Consider the following 18,955-nt stretch of genomic DNA (forward strand, 5'->3'; position numbering starts at 1 on the left):
AAACAAAAAGACATAATAATAAAACTGATAGAAAATCTACCAAATCACCATAAAGACAAGAAAGAATATTTATTAAAATTGAAAGACTCTATAGAAATACCTATTGCTTGCATTAGGTGTAGGAAATATGGACACCATGTTACAGAATGCCGAAAGAAAGAGAAAGAAAAAGACAAGAAAGAAAAGGGTAAAATATGACAGAAGCAAAAATAGTAAAACAAGAAATTAAAGAAGAAAATCTGACGGACATAAATGAACATAATATTGTAAAAGAATTTTCTAATCCCATGATAGACCCCCCTGATCCTCCCACAGATAAAGAAGTTACAGATATTAATGTTTCAAACAATAGTAATAAATTTGAGAGACAGGATTTCTTAAGTTTAAGTGACAGAGTAATTTTCAAAAAATGGCATACAAAAATCACTTTAGAATTTTCTTTGATAGAAATTGCTTTGACAGATTCAGGTGCTGATATGAATTATATACAAGAAAGGTTAATACCCTTAAAGTATTATGAAAAATCATCTGAAAGATTAATTCAAGCCAATGGAGAAAAACTAATAATTAATTATAAAATACCTATTGTTCATATATGCCATGATGGAATATATTTTGAGACAATCTCTGTTTTAATTAAAGACCTTCCTTCTAAAATTATTTTAGGAACTCCTTTTATGACTTTAATTTATCCCTTTTTAGTGACAGATGAAGGAATTAAAACTAATATATTGGAAAAAGATATATTCTTTAAATTCATTGTACCACCTGTCTTGAAAGAAATACACTCTTCCAAAAAGGTTACTATTTTAACAGATATTAGCGAAAGAGGAATCTATAGAACTGAAAGAAGTTTGTCATCTTTAAAGACAGAAATGCTACTTGTTAATCAATTGACAGAAAATGACAAAAAGAAAGATAAACAAGACAAAGAGACAGAGATACGTTCTTATTTTCCTATCGCCTTTTTGCATAAAGTCCAATCTACAGAAGAACTCAGTAGAAAAGGCATAAAAGACGGAAATATGAATACAATCTTTTGTAATCAATATGCATGGACTAATAGTATATGGACTGACAAATGGCAACTTGAGACTATTGCCCCTACACCAAATATAGATGATACAATTATTATTTCTTTTAATAATAATGACAGATATATTGATAGTCTCATAAGACTGATAGAAGTACTAAACAAAATAAAAATAAATGACAAATGTACACCCTTTATAGCATCTTTAAATATTCATATAACAGATATTTTAATAAAAGAATCTTTGACAGACTCTTCTTTATTGATCATTAAAGAAAATATTAATTATGGTAATTTCTTAAATAATGACAGATTTGATTTCCCAACAGATAGAATTAATTATAATCCCTTGACAGACTGTCCTATTAATGAAAGACTTTACGAAGATAGAATCATACTAGATTTAAGAAATATTTTGAATCTCACTTACCTTGACAGATCCCATCATGACTACTTTAATACTGTTGCTACTCAGTAAGAGCACAAAAGTGTACAAAGAAAAGTTTGTTTTATAAATGTTGTTTGTTTTGTAAATGCTTTTATTACTTTTCTTATAAAATATTTCAAAAGAATTTCACAGAAAGACAGAGGCAAAAGAATTTCAAAAGAAGTTTTGACAAAAAATATTTGTTCCAAACATAATCCTTTTCCCAAAACCCAATTGCAGACTACCATGAGTAAAAGATTCTCTCAGAAAGACAAGGGCAAGGCACCAGCGATGCAACCCAGAGGTTTCCAAAAGCCCTCAGTAAAAATTTCGGATATGCATGAAGGCGTCTCGATAGAGACAATATCCCTTCAGGATACGTTGCTAGTAGAGGCAATGTATTCATGTGGTAATAAAAGTGTAATTCTGCAAAAAGTGCTCGACAGTGATCTTATGTTTCAAGACGGAGAATTTACAGACCTTCCTCTTCATATTAAACTACTTCTTGATAATTTACAGGCAGCATTCACCCTCAGACAGAAACCCTTATTCCAAATGACCCTTTAGGCTTTGGAATTACATCTTGTTAGCACCGGGGCATTTATTGAAGCACTCGGTTGTCAACTCCCTGGCAAGGAGGATGGAGATTCAAGCTCCACAAAGACAGAACTACAATCTCTAAAAAGCTATCTTATGGGAACAAGCTTTTCAAAGCTCCACCCTAAGATTTAGCAAAAAACGAGACTTGCTATTAGAACCTTACCCCCTGAAATCCAACAGAATATATTAACTCATAAAGCTATAACAAGTTCTTATGATAGATGGATGTATCTTTTTAAACTGATAGTCTCTACAGCATTTATCAGGACAGAAGACATGACAGGTGATATATGGTTATCTCATAAAGCTAAATGGTATGAGAGCTTTGGAAATTTAGACAGAGTTTATGAAAGAACAGGAGATATATTTAATCCCTACTCGGGATTACTTATCAACACAGAGATAGAAGATCCAGTAATCTGTGATCCCTTATGGTTATCTGAAATGCTAGAAGCAGGGTTTATCAACAAATTAACCATTACTTCTGCAAATCAGATTAGTTTATTTCCTAGAGTCATCTAAAAAGCAGCAGCACAGATTGGAGGACTTAATTATATGAAGATGGAAATATGGAGTACTCTTCTAGTTTGGGACACTAGCTATTATATGGAAGCTCAGCCAGCACACATTTTAGTCCTTATCCATGATTGGTGTGGTATCCCTGAATATAACTGGTATATAGGAGATACTTATTTATCACTTGATGATCCAGGTGCTCTGGCTCAAGAATGGTCTAATTTCATGAGTAATAAGATTTATGAAGTATAGAAAGAATTAGACAGGTTTCTATTTATATGGCTACACCGACAGGATAGCTGTGTATGGCCCAAGATCTTCAGCAGGAAGGCTCATTGGGAAAAGAAGGATTGTTAAAGATCCCAGATTGATGACAGCCAAAGATCATGTTCGTTTTTTCGTTCCTATTTCATATTGTGCCCTATGTAATGATTATGGAGTGCTCCATAAGCATGAGCAATATGAGGACAACTCTGATCCGCTAGATTATGATAATTACGCGGATACAGACTGATAGACAGATAGACAGACAGAACACTTCCGAACAGACAACGGCGATAGATCACTATTCATCGACGACAGATCACTATTCACCGACGACAGATCATTATTCACCAACAACAGATCACTATTTACCAACATGCATGAATAGCTTCCAGACAGATCCATTATATTCCAGAAAAATACAGACAGAACCAGAAAGATATTTTGAAAGATATTTTGACAGAATATTATTCACATGCAAATAGACTATTCAAGATTCTACCGACAAATTAACTTGAGTTCACTTTACTTAACTCAAGTTACTTTTGAAGACTTACCATAGTTTACTTCATCTATAAAAGGACAGACTCCGAAGACAGAAGAGAGGTCCAGATTTTAGGTCCAAATTTTAGGACCAAAATTTCCATTTCAATTCCAAGGTCCAATAGATCCAAGATAGCTCTCTCCCTCAGAAAGAATTTTAGAAAGACTTTGTAATAGCTTTCCCTTTCCCTCTCCGAAAGACTTTTGTACTTTACTTTCTTTTTGTAATCTTGTAACCTTCCATTCAGACAGATAATCTTGTAACCCTTTACAGATTTTACTTTGTAATGTTGTAACTCTTCAGACAGTATTTATTTTCAAAGCTTGTAAGAAAGACAGAACTTTTCAGTTTTAATCAAAGACAGAAGTATTTTCAAGTAGGATTTTATTTGTTTCAGTTTTCATATTCCATACCCTGTTTTAATTTATTTTGACTATATCTATTTTGCTATTTTCTTCTTTATCAACTATTTTATAATTGTTTATGCTTCTATATTATTACTGTGCTCTCTCCTGGGTAGTCAATGGTATCAGAGCCATGGATGGTAGGTGTATGAGTTTTATTTCTTTGCAATTAAGAAGTTACTAGGAACTTATATTATTACATAGCCACTACTTGCTCTTTGTTAGCGTTGGTCAGCCTAGAGACTCGTTGGCAAACCATAGTTTCGTGTTGGTCAGCCCCTTTGTTGTAGCCGACAGACAGGCGTTGTTTGGGTGGTCCCACAATGGAGTTTCCCAAGGAGGTGGTCCCGATAGCAAGGATACCAGTGGTTAGTAATAGTTCCGCCAGTAATTATTAATTGCTTAGAGATAAAATGAATATGTTTCGTCGCTCATTATCTGTTGCTAAGACACACTTAGGTCAGGCACACACTAATCTGAACATGGAAAGTGATAAGATAGTTAATTCTGAAGAATTTAGCATGAAAGATATAGATAGAAATTTATTAGAATGGAATAAATGGAATATACCAACTGAAAGAACTGATAAAATTTACAGACAGACTACTTTTTCTAAATTATCTTTCTTGACAGATTACACCATAAAAACTGTTGAAAGAACTTACTCTATATTTAATGAATATGAAATAATTCAGTTATTCTCAATAGATTCAATTGACAGACATAGACAAAAATATGCATTTTTACAGGTTGGTTTGGTTCAAGTAGCTGTTAAACCATTAACAAGAGAAGCTTTAAATGCAAGTGTTTTACTTTGCTTAAGAGATGACAGAAATTTAAGATTTGATGACTCACTCCTTGGAATGATGGAAACAAGTTTACATAAAGGACCAGTATATTTTAATTGTTATCCTAACTTTGCTTTAAGCCTATCTGACAGAAATATTATGGATTCTTTTAACTTTAAATGTAAAAACAAATGGTTATTACATGAAAGAAGGCTCAGAACCTTTAGCTATTATTTATAGGATTTATTATAAACTGATGAAAACCACTTTAGACCCTGAATCCATAGTTGACCCTTCCCCTAAAGGACAGACTCTACTTATGCAAGCTTCAACCCGGAATACTAGATTACGGGTACCTCAACAAATACAGTGGAAAGATATAACCCTTCCTGAAAGATGGCAACTTGAAGCTATTTCCCCCACACCAAAAATAGAAAACACTGAACCAGACTTCATAGCCCAAAATACAAATGGTACAGTTATTATTTCTTTTAATAATAATGACAGATATACTGATAGTCTCATAAGACCTAGTAGTTTTACAGGCAGAAAGACCCCTATGATGTTTACCCCTAGAAATTCATTTTCCTCTAGGACACCTTTCTCTGATTCCAGACCTTTACCTCCCTAGAATCTTCCTCCAGTTATACACCTTCCCCCAATAAACACTAAGAAAACCCCTATTCAGACAAAGCCAGCTTATTATCCGACAGATACCACACAACCTACCCCTAATGTTCACCAACCTCTTTATCAGCCCCAACCTCAACCTGATTCTCCTACCCACATAGATATATTAGGATTTACAGATGATAGACAAATTAATGTTTTATCTAAAGAATTTGTTTTAGATAAAGAACTACTAAAATATGATTACTTAAAACCTGAAAATAATGACAGAAAGAACCAATTTTTTGAAGAATATAATGAACATGAAAGAAACAATTTAAGAACTAAGTATTTTGAAATGATGACAGATTTACAGACACACTTTAGTTTCTTTGACTTTTTGGACTATCATAACAAAAAGATAAGTGTAATAGAGAAAGTATTATCATGGACAAAGACAGAAAATCATGAGAAAGTGTATCAGACTTATCCACCATTTGAATCAATTATATTGAGTCAAAATAGTGGAGTCCAAGTTTTGGCTACACCTATCAAAAGACCCAGTCTAAGTGATGATAATAAGAATCTAGACAGTATAATTCAACAGAACAATTACACCAATACTTATCTAAAAACTATTGGTCAAAAGCTACAAGATATAGAAGACAGAATAATACCCCTTTCTACTTCCATAAAAAAAGAAAACACGTCTAATACCCCTTTATTTATCCCTCATGAGATACCTCCTCACCTTAAAGCACCTTTAAAGAAACCCATGACAGAGAAAACTGATAATTTACTTAATGAAATAAATTAAAAAATTAGACTTAATGAAATTAGAATCATTAAAGGATATAGAGCCATTAAAAAATAAGAATATTATAACATTGAATACAACAGGAAGAATTGACTCTTTAGAGGATGAAGAATCAGAAGACAATCAATTGACAGATTTGATAGACATAAATAATTTGGAATCACAATTCACAGATAAATTACAGATGAATAAATTAACTTTAGCATCTTCATCGCAAGATCGTAAAAAAGGAAGAATTGAAGATTTATACCCCAGAAAGAATTGGTATCCTAAACCTACTCCCCCTGATTTACAATTTGAAGAAAGACATACTTATGTTAATTCATCTTATTCGCCAGATTTAATTTATGAATGGAATATTGATGGAATGTCAGAATATGAAATTATAAACCTTTTACATGAAATGACTTTGCTCACTAATGTTTATAAAAATCATGGAAAACAGGATCATCAGATAGCTCATTTAATTGTCACTGGTTTTACTGGCCAGTTGAAAGGCTGGTGGGATCATTATTTAAATAATGATGATAGAAATGGAATATTGACAGCTGTTAAAAGAGAAACAGATGAAAATGTTATAATGACAGATAGACAGCCTTCACAAGATGCAGTTAATACTTTAATTTTTACTATAACTAAACATTTTGTTGGTGATCCCAATCAATATAAAGAAAGAGCTTCAAATGTTTTAATTAATTTAAGATGTCCACAACTTTCAGATTTTAGATGGTATAAAGATGTTTTTATTTTAAAAGTTTTAAGTAGGAATAATTGTCAACAGTCCTACTGGAAAGAAAAATTCATTGTTGGTTTACCCTATTTCTTTGCTAAGAAAGTTAGACTTGATATAGTTAATAATGACAGAACTATAGACTATCCTAGCCTAACATATGGAGACATAATATCTTCAATTAATAAAACAGGTTTATGGCTATGTAATGACTTAAGGCTAAAAAACCAGATAGAAAAAGAAAAAAGATTTGCTAAAAAAGAGTTAGGAACTTTTTGTGAGCAATATGGTTTTGATCCATTAATTGCTCCCTCTAGGAAAAGAAGAAAAGAAAAGAAAGATGACAGAAGTGATAGATATAAGAACAATAATAGAAGATATTATAAAAGTAAGTCTAAAGACAAGAAAGAAGAATCCAAAAGAAAGAAACATGATAGACGTAGGGAAAGTGACATTACTTGCTTCAAATGTGGGAAAAAGGGACACACTAGCAGATACTGTAACCTTTAAAGACAGATAAATAAACTTGATATATCAAGAAAATTAAAGGATAAATTAATGAGTATAATAGAACTAACAGATAGTGATGTAACAGATAATGAAATTCACCAGATAGATAATAGTAATAGTACTTCATCCTCCTCTACAGATGTTTCTTCACATGATGGAAATGTTCAATTATGTAACTGTAATAATCCTAATAATTGTTATTGTAAAAGAAAATTAAAAAAATGTGTCTTAACAAAACAAGAAGACATAATAATGGATTTGATAGATAAACTTCCAGACCTACAATCTAAAAAAGATTATTTATCTAAATTAAAAGAATCTTTAACTGAAATTGATAGATTTGAAATAGATCTAAAAGATTATAAGTCAACTTATAATTTTACTGAAATTACTGATAGATTTAAACCCAATAAACCTATAACTGTGACAGACCTACAGACAGATATTAATAACCTAAAAAATGAACTGAAAAAATTAAAATCAGAAAATTTCATATTAAAAGGCATGGTTGAACAGATAACTGCGCAGGTAATTAGCATAAAAGATAGAATTAAGTATTGTAATGAACCTCTGACAGACTCCTCTCTTCTTGACAGACATAATTATACTGGTGAAAGTTCTCATAAAGAAGATGACAAAGATGAATTTTTAAATATAATTGACAGAATGATATTTCAAAAGTGGTACACAGAGATAACTTTGGTAGTTCATAAAGAATCTTCATTAACTGTTATTGCCCTTGTTGATTCAGGTGCTGATATGAATTGCATACAAGAAGGATTAATACCCTCTAAGTATTATGAATCAACAACAGACAGATTAACTCAGGCTAATGTTGATAGACTTAAAATAAGTAATAAGCTAACCAAGGCATACATATATAATAATGGAATCAAGTTCAGAACACCTTTCTTCTTAACAGATAAGTTGTCCTCTAAAGTTATATTAGGAAATCCTTTTTTGGCTTTAATCTACCCGTTCTTCACGACAGATAATGGAATATGTACTAATATTTTAAAGACAGAAGTTTTCTTTAAGTTCCTCCTACCCCCATTCCCCAAAGATATATATACTTATTGAAAGAAATTTCCATCTCAAAAGATAAAAGTGATGATGAGATTCCTACAATGGCAGACTTAGCGATAGATAATGATGAGATTCCTACAATGGTAGATCATACTATTCTACCAGTAGCAGTAGTACTTAAGTATATATATACTTAAGTATGCATATATATATATATATATATATAAAGATTTCCTACTTTTGTTGACTATTCTAGTCTTTCTTTTGTTCCTACGTATCTTTCCATCATTTCTCCTATATCCCTTTGCCAGGATCTTTGTCTTGTACTATAGGTTCATGACTTTTAGTTTATTCTTGTCCTTTCTCATCGTATATTTTACCATTTCATAATAACCTTTAATTAGTTAATTTTAAAATTAACGGTCAATTGCCTGGCAAGCAAGATAGCTATTCTAAGGCTAAAATCTCATACCAAATTCTGCCAAAAATAGAAATCTTTAATACAAATTTCAGTTAAAGCATGAAGGCGTCTCAATAGAGACAATATCCCTTCAGAATACAAGGTCAAAAATGACAGTCTATCCAAGTGGTTAGACAAAATAATAGACAAGATAGACACTGCACACTGCGCTAGGTCACTATCCCCTTGCACCAGATTAGTTTCCAACAGATACAGACAGATGGAATCCTCCTCTATCCTCCTCTCCAAACTATAGGACTCATGTGACAGAAGGAGACAAAAAAGAAGACAAGAGACAGATAAGGAGACAAAAAGAAGACAAAAGACTAAAAGATAAAATAACAGAATGCAGACAGATCCAGAAAGATATTTTAGCAGAATATTATTCGTACGCAGATTCTCACAGATAGAAAAGTTACTGTTCAAGATAGACTTTTACTGTTCAAGATTCTACCGACAGATTAACTTGAGTTCACTTTACTTAACTCAGGTTACTTTTGAAGACTTACCATGGTTCACTTCATCTATAAAAGGACAAACTCTGAAGACAGAAGATAGGTCCAGATTTTAGGTCCAAAATTTCCATTTCAATTCCAAGGTCCAATAGATCCAAGATAGCTCTCTCCCTCATAAAGACTTTTAGAAAGACTTTGTAATAGCTTTCCATTTCCCTCTCCGAAAGACTTTTGTACTTTACTTTTTTTTTGTAATCTTGTAACCTTCCCTTCAGATAGATAATCTTGTAACCTTTCCTAGATAGATAATCTTGTAACCTTTTACAGATTTTACTTTGTAATCTTGTAACTCTTCAGACAGTATTTATTTTCAAAGCTTGTAAGAAAGACAGAACTTTTCAGTTTTAATCAAAGACAGAAGTATTTTCAAGTAAGATTTTATTTGTTTCAGTTTTCATATTCCATACCCTGTTTTAATTTATTTTGACTATATCTATTTTGCTATTTTCTTCTTTATCAACTTTCTTCTTTGTCAACTATTTTATCATTATTTATGCTTCTATATTCCTGCTGTGCTCTCTCCTTGCCGATGTGGGATTGCACTCAAAGTCTTCCCATGTCGCTTGCAGAACAAAACCGTGCGGGCTTAGCCCCCCCAAAGCGGACAAATAGCTTGTGCGGGAAATTATCCCACAAAAAGGCACTTTTGAGGGCAATGCCCATTAAGAGTATTGTCCGCTTTGGGGTGGGGTGGGATTGGCTTGGCCATGTCTCGGACCCGACACCCGCATGGTTTTGTTACCCCTTTGTAGGGCACGCCTCTACCACTACTACATGTCACATGTGTAGTAATGGTACACTCATGCTTGCGCCAAGCGCTTATAAGGCATGAGTGGGGCGCTTCTCTTGCCGATGTGGGACTGCACTCAAAGTCTTTCCATGCTGCTTGCAGAACAAAAAAGTGCGGGCTTGGCTCCCTAAAGCAGATAAACAGCTTGTTTGGGAAATTACCCCACAATTACCATATGAAAAGCTTCTCATTGCATACTTGTATACAATGCATGGAAAAAAGAAAAAAGGTGACAGTGTGACTACTAGAGAGAAAAGAAGAGAGATGAGGGAGAACTTGAAAGTGAGAAGGTATAGTAGTCAATAGTCATGAGAGAGGGAGAGCGAAAACTGAGAGGGACTGAGGTGTGAGGAAGTGAAAGTATCAGGTAAGGAGGGAGGAGAGAAAATGTAAAATGTTTTACCAAAATTTTAAGTGTAAAATGTAAAATGTTTTACCAAAATTTTAAGTGTAAAACAAATTTGTTTAGGTTGATTTAGTTGATTGAAAATATTTTACTTTTAACTATATATATATATATATATATTGGTTAAAAGGGGAATTGCATTAAACTAGAAAGACAACAACGAAGCAGGGCAGACCCTACTCAAATACAAACCACTCAAATCAAAATCTAATAAACTAGAAATGTCCATAGGTGGACTTTCAAAAATCACAAAATCAGCAGCTTGACAGCCACCCTTGCGAGCTAAAGCATCCGCACATCTATTGATCTCACGATAACAATGCCTGAAACACGTCCGAGGAATTTGTGAAAGCAGATTCCTGCAGTTATCCATGATGGACGAAACAAAAAGATTGGAGTAATTCGGATTGCTCAAAGCGTACATGATCACCTTAGAATCTATCTCAACTTCAACGGCTTGGCAGTTACGGCTGACACAGAGGCTCAGACCATCCCGAAGAGCCCAAAGTTCGTCAAGGAAACAAGTAGTCACCCCTATTTTGCAAGCAAAACCCACAATCCAACTCCCATTATTGTCTCGGATTAGCCCCCCCCCCCCCCCCCCCCCTCTTGCAATACCCAGATTACCGAGTACAAACCCATCGGTATTCAATTTAAACCAACCTGAATCCGATTCTGTCCAGCGGACCGGTCTAAGGACATGACTGGAGGCCTCTCTGGTAGGTGCAGCGCAGAAGGAATATTCCAAAACACTGATTACTTATGCAAGCTGAGGGTTCGGACCTTGATTCTTAAATAAAACTTGATTCCTGTGCTTCCAAATTATCCAAATTGCAAAAAGAAAAGTTGTGCTCCACAGGATATAATGATTACCACAGACCTGGTGGTTAGTACCATTTTCTTCTAGCCAAGCAAAGATGTTGCTGGTGAAGAAATGGTTAATATGACTATTAACGCCTAGCTGGGACCACACGGGCTTCACAACATCACAATCTCGGAGAGCGTGTAATATGGATTAACTGCCTGAATAATAGAGGGCGCATCCACTCTCGGTCACAATTCCTCTCCTAGCCAAGCACTCCTTCACCTCGATGCTATTATGAAGGCATAACCACACAAAAGATTAAATCCTAGGCAGAATCTTCACCTTCCAAATCCAATTACCCCCAAAAATGAAAGGCCTTACCTGTTTCATGGCTATCTTGTATGCTGACCCAAGGGTAAACATACCATGCTCCGAGTCCTTTCCACGCCAATTTATCACACCCACGGGATGCTACAACATATGGAATGGCCTGTAATTCTAGTTTTAATGAATTTGGGAGCTCAAAAGAAGTTGCAAACTAGTCCCACCCATTTGTTGACACCACATCCCTTACCCTCAGATCCACACTTTCACATTGAATAGGGCCTTGGATGACCTACCTAAGAGGGCCAAACTTTGTCCAATTATCGTCCCAGAAGCTAAGATTACTCTCTCGACCGATTGTCCATCTTACCCCCTTTTGGAAAACTACTGATCCCTTCTTCATAGCTGACCAAATTCTGGAGCAAGGAAGCTTATCTCTGTTACTAGAGCTTAATTTTCGAGCATTACAGTATTTCCCCCTAAGCACTTTAACCTACAAAGAATCTCCTTCATTCTGAAATCTCCAATTGAGCTTTGCTAGCAGAGCTAAGTTCCTATCCCTTGCCATTTGGAAACCCAAGCCACCCTCCTTCTTTGGTTGAGTAACTTTTTCCCAACCCACCCAGTGCACTTTCCTTACCGTTTTCGATGAACCCCACAAAAAGTTCCTGTTTACTCTATCAATCCCATCAATGATTTTACCTGGGAGGTGATTGCACTGCATAACATAGTTGGGAATGGTTGAGGAAACATGTTTAACAAGTACAGCTCTACCAGCTAAGGACAGCAAATTTGCTTTCCAGCCTGACAGCTTTTGCTTCACACGATCCAGAATAAAATTAAAATCATTAGCCGAAGACCCTGGGTGCTTTAAAGGAATACCAAGATACTTCCCAAGATTGGGAGTACATTGAAAACCCAATATATCAAGAAAAGACTCCCTATTTTCTCTTCAAACATTTGGGAAAAAATAAACCCTCGATTTTGCCCCACTCACAAATTGCCCGGATCTACTACAAAACTCATAAAGCACCTCTCTAATCACCAAACAATTTGCTTGATCAGCTTTAGCGAAAAGAACCAGATCATCCGCAAAAAAAAAGGTGAGAGAATGCCAAGCCACTCTTAGATGCTCGAATTGGATTCCATCTTTTCTTGCTACATTCTTCTTCAATAAGTTGCCCCAGGAAATCCATGCAAAGAATAAAGATGTATGGTGATAACGAATTGCCTTGCTTGATGCCTTTGGAGGGAAAAATAGGATCCAAGGTCCCCCCATTGACCAAGATCGAAGTGGAAACTGTAGAGATACAACTCATAACCAACTTTATAAGACTTTGTGGGAGGTTAAACCTGTTGAGCATAACTCTGATAAAGCTCCACTCAAGCTTGTCATAAGCATTCTCCAGATCAATTTTAATTGCCATGAAACCAGTCATGCCCTTCTTCCTGCTGATGGTATGGATGAGTTCTTGGGCAATTATAGCATTATCCGTGCCCTTTCGCCCTGGCACAAAAGTAGATTGGAGCGGCGATATAAGTTTACCAAGTAGGGGTCTTAATCTGGCAACCAGAATTTTTGAGACTATCTTATATATCATATTGCACAAGTTAATTGGGTGATAATTGCTGAGGGTTTCTGGTCCAGGAATCTTGGGAATAAGAACAATAAGGGTCTTGTTAACTTCCTTAGGAACTTCCCTGTTAGCAAAATTTTTTATAACTTCCTCCTTCACAGAGGTACCCACTGTGAGCCAAAAACATTGGAAGAAGCCTGCATGAAGCCCATTTGGACTAGGGCCAGGGGCTTTAAAAGCTTTGAGAGACCAAAGACCACTCTTTATCTCTTCTTCTGACACAGCCTTATCAATATTATCCCGCTCCTCATCAGAAAGCCGGGTTTGCCAAGCCAACGCCGCAGGAATCTCAAGGGGGGAGTAACTTAAAGAAGATGTATAGAGTTCTGAAAATCCGTCCCTAATAACTTCCTTAACTGCTATCTCATCATGCACCTATTCCCCTTCTTTGGACATGATAGAAATGATAGAATTTCTTCTTCTCCTCACCAGAGTAGACTCATGAAAAAATGTCGTATTCCGGTCACCAGAAATCAACCAATTCACCCTATACTTCAGTGCCCATAACTCTTCTTCCTAACTAAGAACACAATTCAAATCAGCCTGGAGCTTCCTTTCTAACTCTACTAGGGAATCCAACGGTCTCAAGGCTAATGCCCTTTGAATGCCGTCCAACCTAGCCATTATCCTCCTCTTCTTAGCAAATATATTGCCGAAGTGAGACCTATTCCACTCCGAAGCATCTCGGGTAAATGACTTGATAGCTTCCTGAAGGTGAGGAGCATTAGTCCAAGCTTTTTGAACCACCCAAGGAAAAGAGGGGTCCGAGAGCCAGAAACTTTGAAACTTAAACAGATGATTCCGTCTGGCCCATACAGTGGGGGCAGTTTGGAGCAGGACTGGGCAATGATCGGAATGACATCTGGTAAGATGGGAGACCCTAGCTTCAGGGTACAGTGTACACCACTTCGGATTTACAAAGAATCTATCGATTCTCTTTTGAATGAGAACTTGAGCATCCCTTCGGTTGGTCCAAGTAAACTGTGACCCCGAGAACCCCAAGTCAATCATATTACACTTGTCCATGCAATTTTTGAGGAGGAGAGATCTGCTAATGCTTACAGGTCTACCACCTAGTTTATCATCACTAACAATAGGCTCATTAAAATCCCTGCAATAATCTAAGGCATTCTATGCAAGTCCGCAGCATTCATCAAATTATTCCAAAGAATAGACCTCTCAGCAAATCTAGGGCTGGCATAAACTGCTGAAAATAACCAAGAAAGATTGGAAGAACGTACCTTCACAGTAACATGGATTTCCTACTCTATTTTGGTTAGAGGAACAACTTCTACTAAGTCTGAGTTCCATAGGAGCCACAACCCCCCAGTCAAACCAATCGTATTCGTGTGAATTGCACCATCAAAGGGAAGACGGTCTGTAATGTCCTTAGCTCTCTCCCCTCCAAGACGGGTCTCCATGATCACAAAAATTGTCGGATCATGCACTCGAGCAAGATCTCTAACATGGCTCTGAAAATTGGGCTTTAGAGCACCCTTGCTATTCCAAATGATGTAATTCATCACACTGAAAAGGAAAGAGAAAAGAACCTCCTCAGAAGTGGGAAAGGACAGCCCTTCCTCCTTCCACTTCCATCCCAACTTCAGTAGCTTCTTCGTTGCCTGCATTCTCCTTGGCAAGATGGTTGACCGGACTTCGAGAATTCCCACCACCATCGGTTGAAACACTTGTACCGGCCTGGGTATGGGCTTGATGCTCCTGAGACAAATTGCAAGTGTCCCGACTTCCAAAATCATCTTCACCACGAGTCTCTCAGGCTTGAAGGACTTGCATAGAGCCGGTCTCAGAGCGATCCGCGCTTGGATCTCCCACACCATCGCTCCTCCACTGAACTTCGCACAAAGCAACATCGCCACTACCTCCAACCCCACTATGTCCGTTCCCTTGCGAATTGTTGCCTGCCTCGACACTTGCTGGAGTTGTGAACTGAAATTTCCATAGGACAGCTTAGAAGTAGACGGCTCTAAATAAGGAAGCTTCTGGTTGCTGGTTAACTAAATATTTTACCGTAAAACAAAACATCGTAAAATGGTAAAATATTTTCCTAAAAATATTTGGAAAAAAAAATTTCTTAGAAATATTTTACACATCAAAACGAAGAGCGTTTAACGTTATTTATTTTTTTTTTTAAATTCCCAAAAATAAGGAACATCAAACCGATAGAACCCTTTCTTAAAAAAGAAAAAAAAAACCGATAGAACCCAAAAATAACGGCAAGAGCTGCTACAAGCCTACAACAAACCCTGTTCCAAAAACTCTTCTTCTCCAACGATCAATAAACCCGTGCAAACCCAGAGACCCACAACGAAGCAACCCAGGCGGTGAAGCAACGGTTCGGACTGAACCCAACGGCGAACGCTTCAGGCGGCGGCGAAGGCCCCAGGCGAGGGAAAAATCGGCTCGGACTGAACTTCTCCACTTCGGGTTCTCACTCTCTCTCTCTCTCAAAATCAGATTTGCAGAAATCCGATCCTTTGGGGTTTTGGGTATTATCTAAATTTTTGATTTGGGTCTTAAGAAAGAAAATCGGATTCCCGAGCCTTTGGGTTTTTTCCATTTGTATGAAAAGCTATGGCACTACCAAAAATCACAGAAGCACGCAATAATCTTCGTAAATCCATCAGACCTTGTGCTCTGCTTTCACTTCTCTTCACCAAGAACCTCTCTCACACTCACAGACCCATTTGCACCAAAACTCATACTAATATTTACGACTCATCTTTTCATTCTGACCTCACCAGCATTACAAATGGCTTCATTTCCATCTTCACCAAGAAACCATTTTCCCCACACAACCCAGAACTCAATAGCCTTTCACCAAGACTCACCACCCAAGTTGTTGAAAGTGTGCTAAATTGCCTCAAGAGTTGGAAAATAGCTCACATGTTCTTTACTTGGGCCTCAAATCAATGTGGTTATAAGCACAATTGTTATACTTATAATGCCATGGCCTCAATCCTATCGCGTGCTGGACAAATTCCCCCACTGAGAGCCATGGTCATGGATATTGTAAATTTGCGTTGTTCCATGTCTCCAGGAGCTCTGGGATATCTAGTAAGGTGTTTGGGCAGTGCAGGACTGTTTGATGAAGCTAACGTATTGTTTGATCAAGCTAGAAGGATGGGTCTTTGCGTTCCCAATGACTATAGCTATAATTGTTTGTTAGAGGCTTTATCTAAGTCTAATTCAGTTGTTTTAATTGAAATGAGAATGAAAGAGATGCACGATTATGGTTGGAAATTCAGTAAATACACGCTGACCCCGGTGTTACAAGTTTATTGCAATGCTGGCAAGTTTGAAAAAGCTCTGAGCATGTTCAATGATATGAATGAGCGGGGGTGGGTCGACCTGCACGTATTCTCTATCTTAGTTATGTCTTTTAGCAAGTGGGGTGAGGTAGATAAGGCCTTTGAATTGATTGAGAGAATGGAAGACCATAATATTACGTTGAATGAGAAGACTTTTCGCGTTTTGATTCATGGGTTTGTAAAGGAGTCCAGAGTGGATAAGGCCCTTCAATTGTTTGATAAAATGCAGCAATCAGGTTTCTATCCTGATGTTTCACTATATGATGTGCTCATTGGAGGACTCTGTAAAGTAAAGGAGCTGGAGAAAGCCTTACATTTGTTTTCAGAAATGAAGCAGTTGGGAATTCATCCCGATGTTAAAATACTTACAAAGCTTGTGACATTTTTCTCTGAAGAGAAAAAAATGATCCAATTACTCGAGGAAATGCAAGAAGATATTGATGAGGAAGCTATGAGTTTGCTTTACAATTCTGTTCTGAATGCTCTTGTTAAAAACAACTCAATCAATAAAGCTTTTCTCTTGCTCAAGGCAATGATGGGGGATCAATCTGATGCTGATGTTGTGGAACATAAACTCCTAAGCGTTAAGAAAGCCATTCGCCCTGACACCACTTCTTTTAGTATTGTTATTGATGGTCTACTCGGGACTGGTAAGTTGGACTCAGCACTTAACATTTTCCAGCATATGAAGCAAATCGGTTGTGCACCAAATATAATGATTTATAAAAATTTAATTGATGGTCTGTGCAATTCAAATAGATCGGAAGAAAGTTATGAGCTTTTCAGAGAGATGAAGCTGTCAAGATTTGAACCAACCCGTTTTATCTACAACTCTATATATGGGTGCCTATGTAGAATGGAAGATGTTGTCGCAGCTCTTGATCTGGTGAAAGAGATGCGTGTCTATGGATATGAACCATATACAAAACATTCTACCTTGCTTGTAAAAGGGCTATGCAAACATGGGAGAGCAGTAGAAGCTTGCAAATTTCTTGCTAGCATGGTTCAAGAAGGTTTCCTCCTTGATATAATTCCCTATTCTGCAGCCATAGATGGTTTAATCAAAACTCAAGAAGTGGATCGAGCTTTGGAGTTATTCCGGGACATTTGTTCTCGTGGCTATTGTCCTGATGTGGTTGCATACAACATATTGATAAGTGGGCTCTGTAAGGCAAAGAGAGTTTCTGAAGCCGAAGATATTCTGCATGAGATGGAGGTCAAGGGGCTTGTCCCCTCAGTCATTACCTACAATCTGCTTGTAGATGGATGGTGCAAAAATGGTGATGTTGATCAGGCCATGCTGTTCCTTTCCCAGATGTTTGTAAAAGATAGAAAGCCTAATGTAATTACTTACACTACTTTGATGAATGGGTTATGCAATGCTGGAAGACCCGATGATGCACTGGTGCTTTGGAATGAAATGGGAAGAGAAGGGTGTTCTCCAAACAATATTGCTTTCATGGCCCTCATTCATGGTCTTTGTAAGTGTGGTAGGCCTGACACGGCACTTGTATATCTTCACCAGATGCAAGAGAAGGAAATGGAACCTGACACTTTTGTCTATGTAGCACTAATGAGTAGTTTTCTATGTAATCTTAACCTACCCTTGGCTTTTGAAATTTTAAAGGAGATGGCTGGAAAAGGAAACTTTCCAGATCCACTGGATAAGAACTGTCTTATTGTTCGAGATGCAGTACTTAAGTTGTTGGAAGATGCCAGGACTTCTTCAAGAGTTAGAAATCTTATTGCAGAGGGTAGAATTCCTAAAATATGCTGTTCAGACGTCAAAGATGAAGGTTGACATGAACTTATTGATTGATTAGGAGTCACTAAGATAGCACAGATATGCTCAAGGAAATTTTTAGTATAGAACTGGGGTGCTCAGGCTAAAGAAAGCAACATGTCCTTCTCAGCTTAAATTTGGATGGTGGATTATTTTCGGCAGGGAAGGCTCTGTATAATCAACCTACCTTTGGGGTTTATGACTCTGACATCACCAAGTGACTCATGTTTGTCTTGGGAAAATCCTGTCATTCTTTTTCATTATTATTGATTTGAATTATATAAAGAACACTGAATATGAATTAATTTAGAATCCTTAATTTATCAATCCTTTAGTCGGATAGAATTTAAATGAAAACAATTCTACAAGTGGATGTAAATATTGGACATGGATCATTTATTGTTCTATGTAAACTGAAGATGTTTTCAATCAAATTCAATCCATTAGTTGGATGCAAAACTTATTTATGAATCTTTTTATGAAAAACTTATTTATGAAAAATTTATAGAATCAAATACAATTCCGCTAATAAGTTTGTCTAATGTCATAGAACTGGTGCTATTGTTTTCTTTTATTTTTTTTGAAGTTCCTTCATGACATGTTCCTCTTTCCCTCTCCCTCTGCCCCTCTCACTTTTT

At 36.5% G+C, this 18,955-nt stretch overlaps 1 protein-coding gene across 1 annotated transcript; it reads left to right on the plus strand.

The window, feature by feature from the left end:
* The first annotated feature begins 15,401 nt into the window (after positions 1–15,401).
* On the plus strand, positions 15,402–18,788 carry LOC126708619 (putative pentatricopeptide repeat-containing protein At5g08310, mitochondrial). The gene has a single exon (XM_050408431.1). It carries the CDS (start codon positions 15,798–15,800, stop codon positions 18,333–18,335), a length of 2,538 nt encoding a protein of 845 aa, XP_050264388.1. The 5' UTR covers positions 15,402–15,797; the 3' UTR covers positions 18,336–18,788.
* Positions 18,789–18,955: the final 167 nt, after the last annotated feature.

Source organism: Quercus robur, chromosome 12 (genome assembly GCF_932294415.1).
Source record: "Quercus robur chromosome 12, dhQueRobu3.1, whole genome shotgun sequence".
NCBI lineage: Eukaryota > Viridiplantae > Streptophyta > Magnoliopsida > Fagales > Fagaceae > Quercus > Quercus robur.

What these genes read in the sequence shown, in the direction of transcription:
- LOC126708619 (XM_050408431.1), top strand. Translation starts at nt 15,798, where the DNA reads ATGGCACTACCAAAAATCACAGAAGCACGCAATAATCTTCGTAAATCC.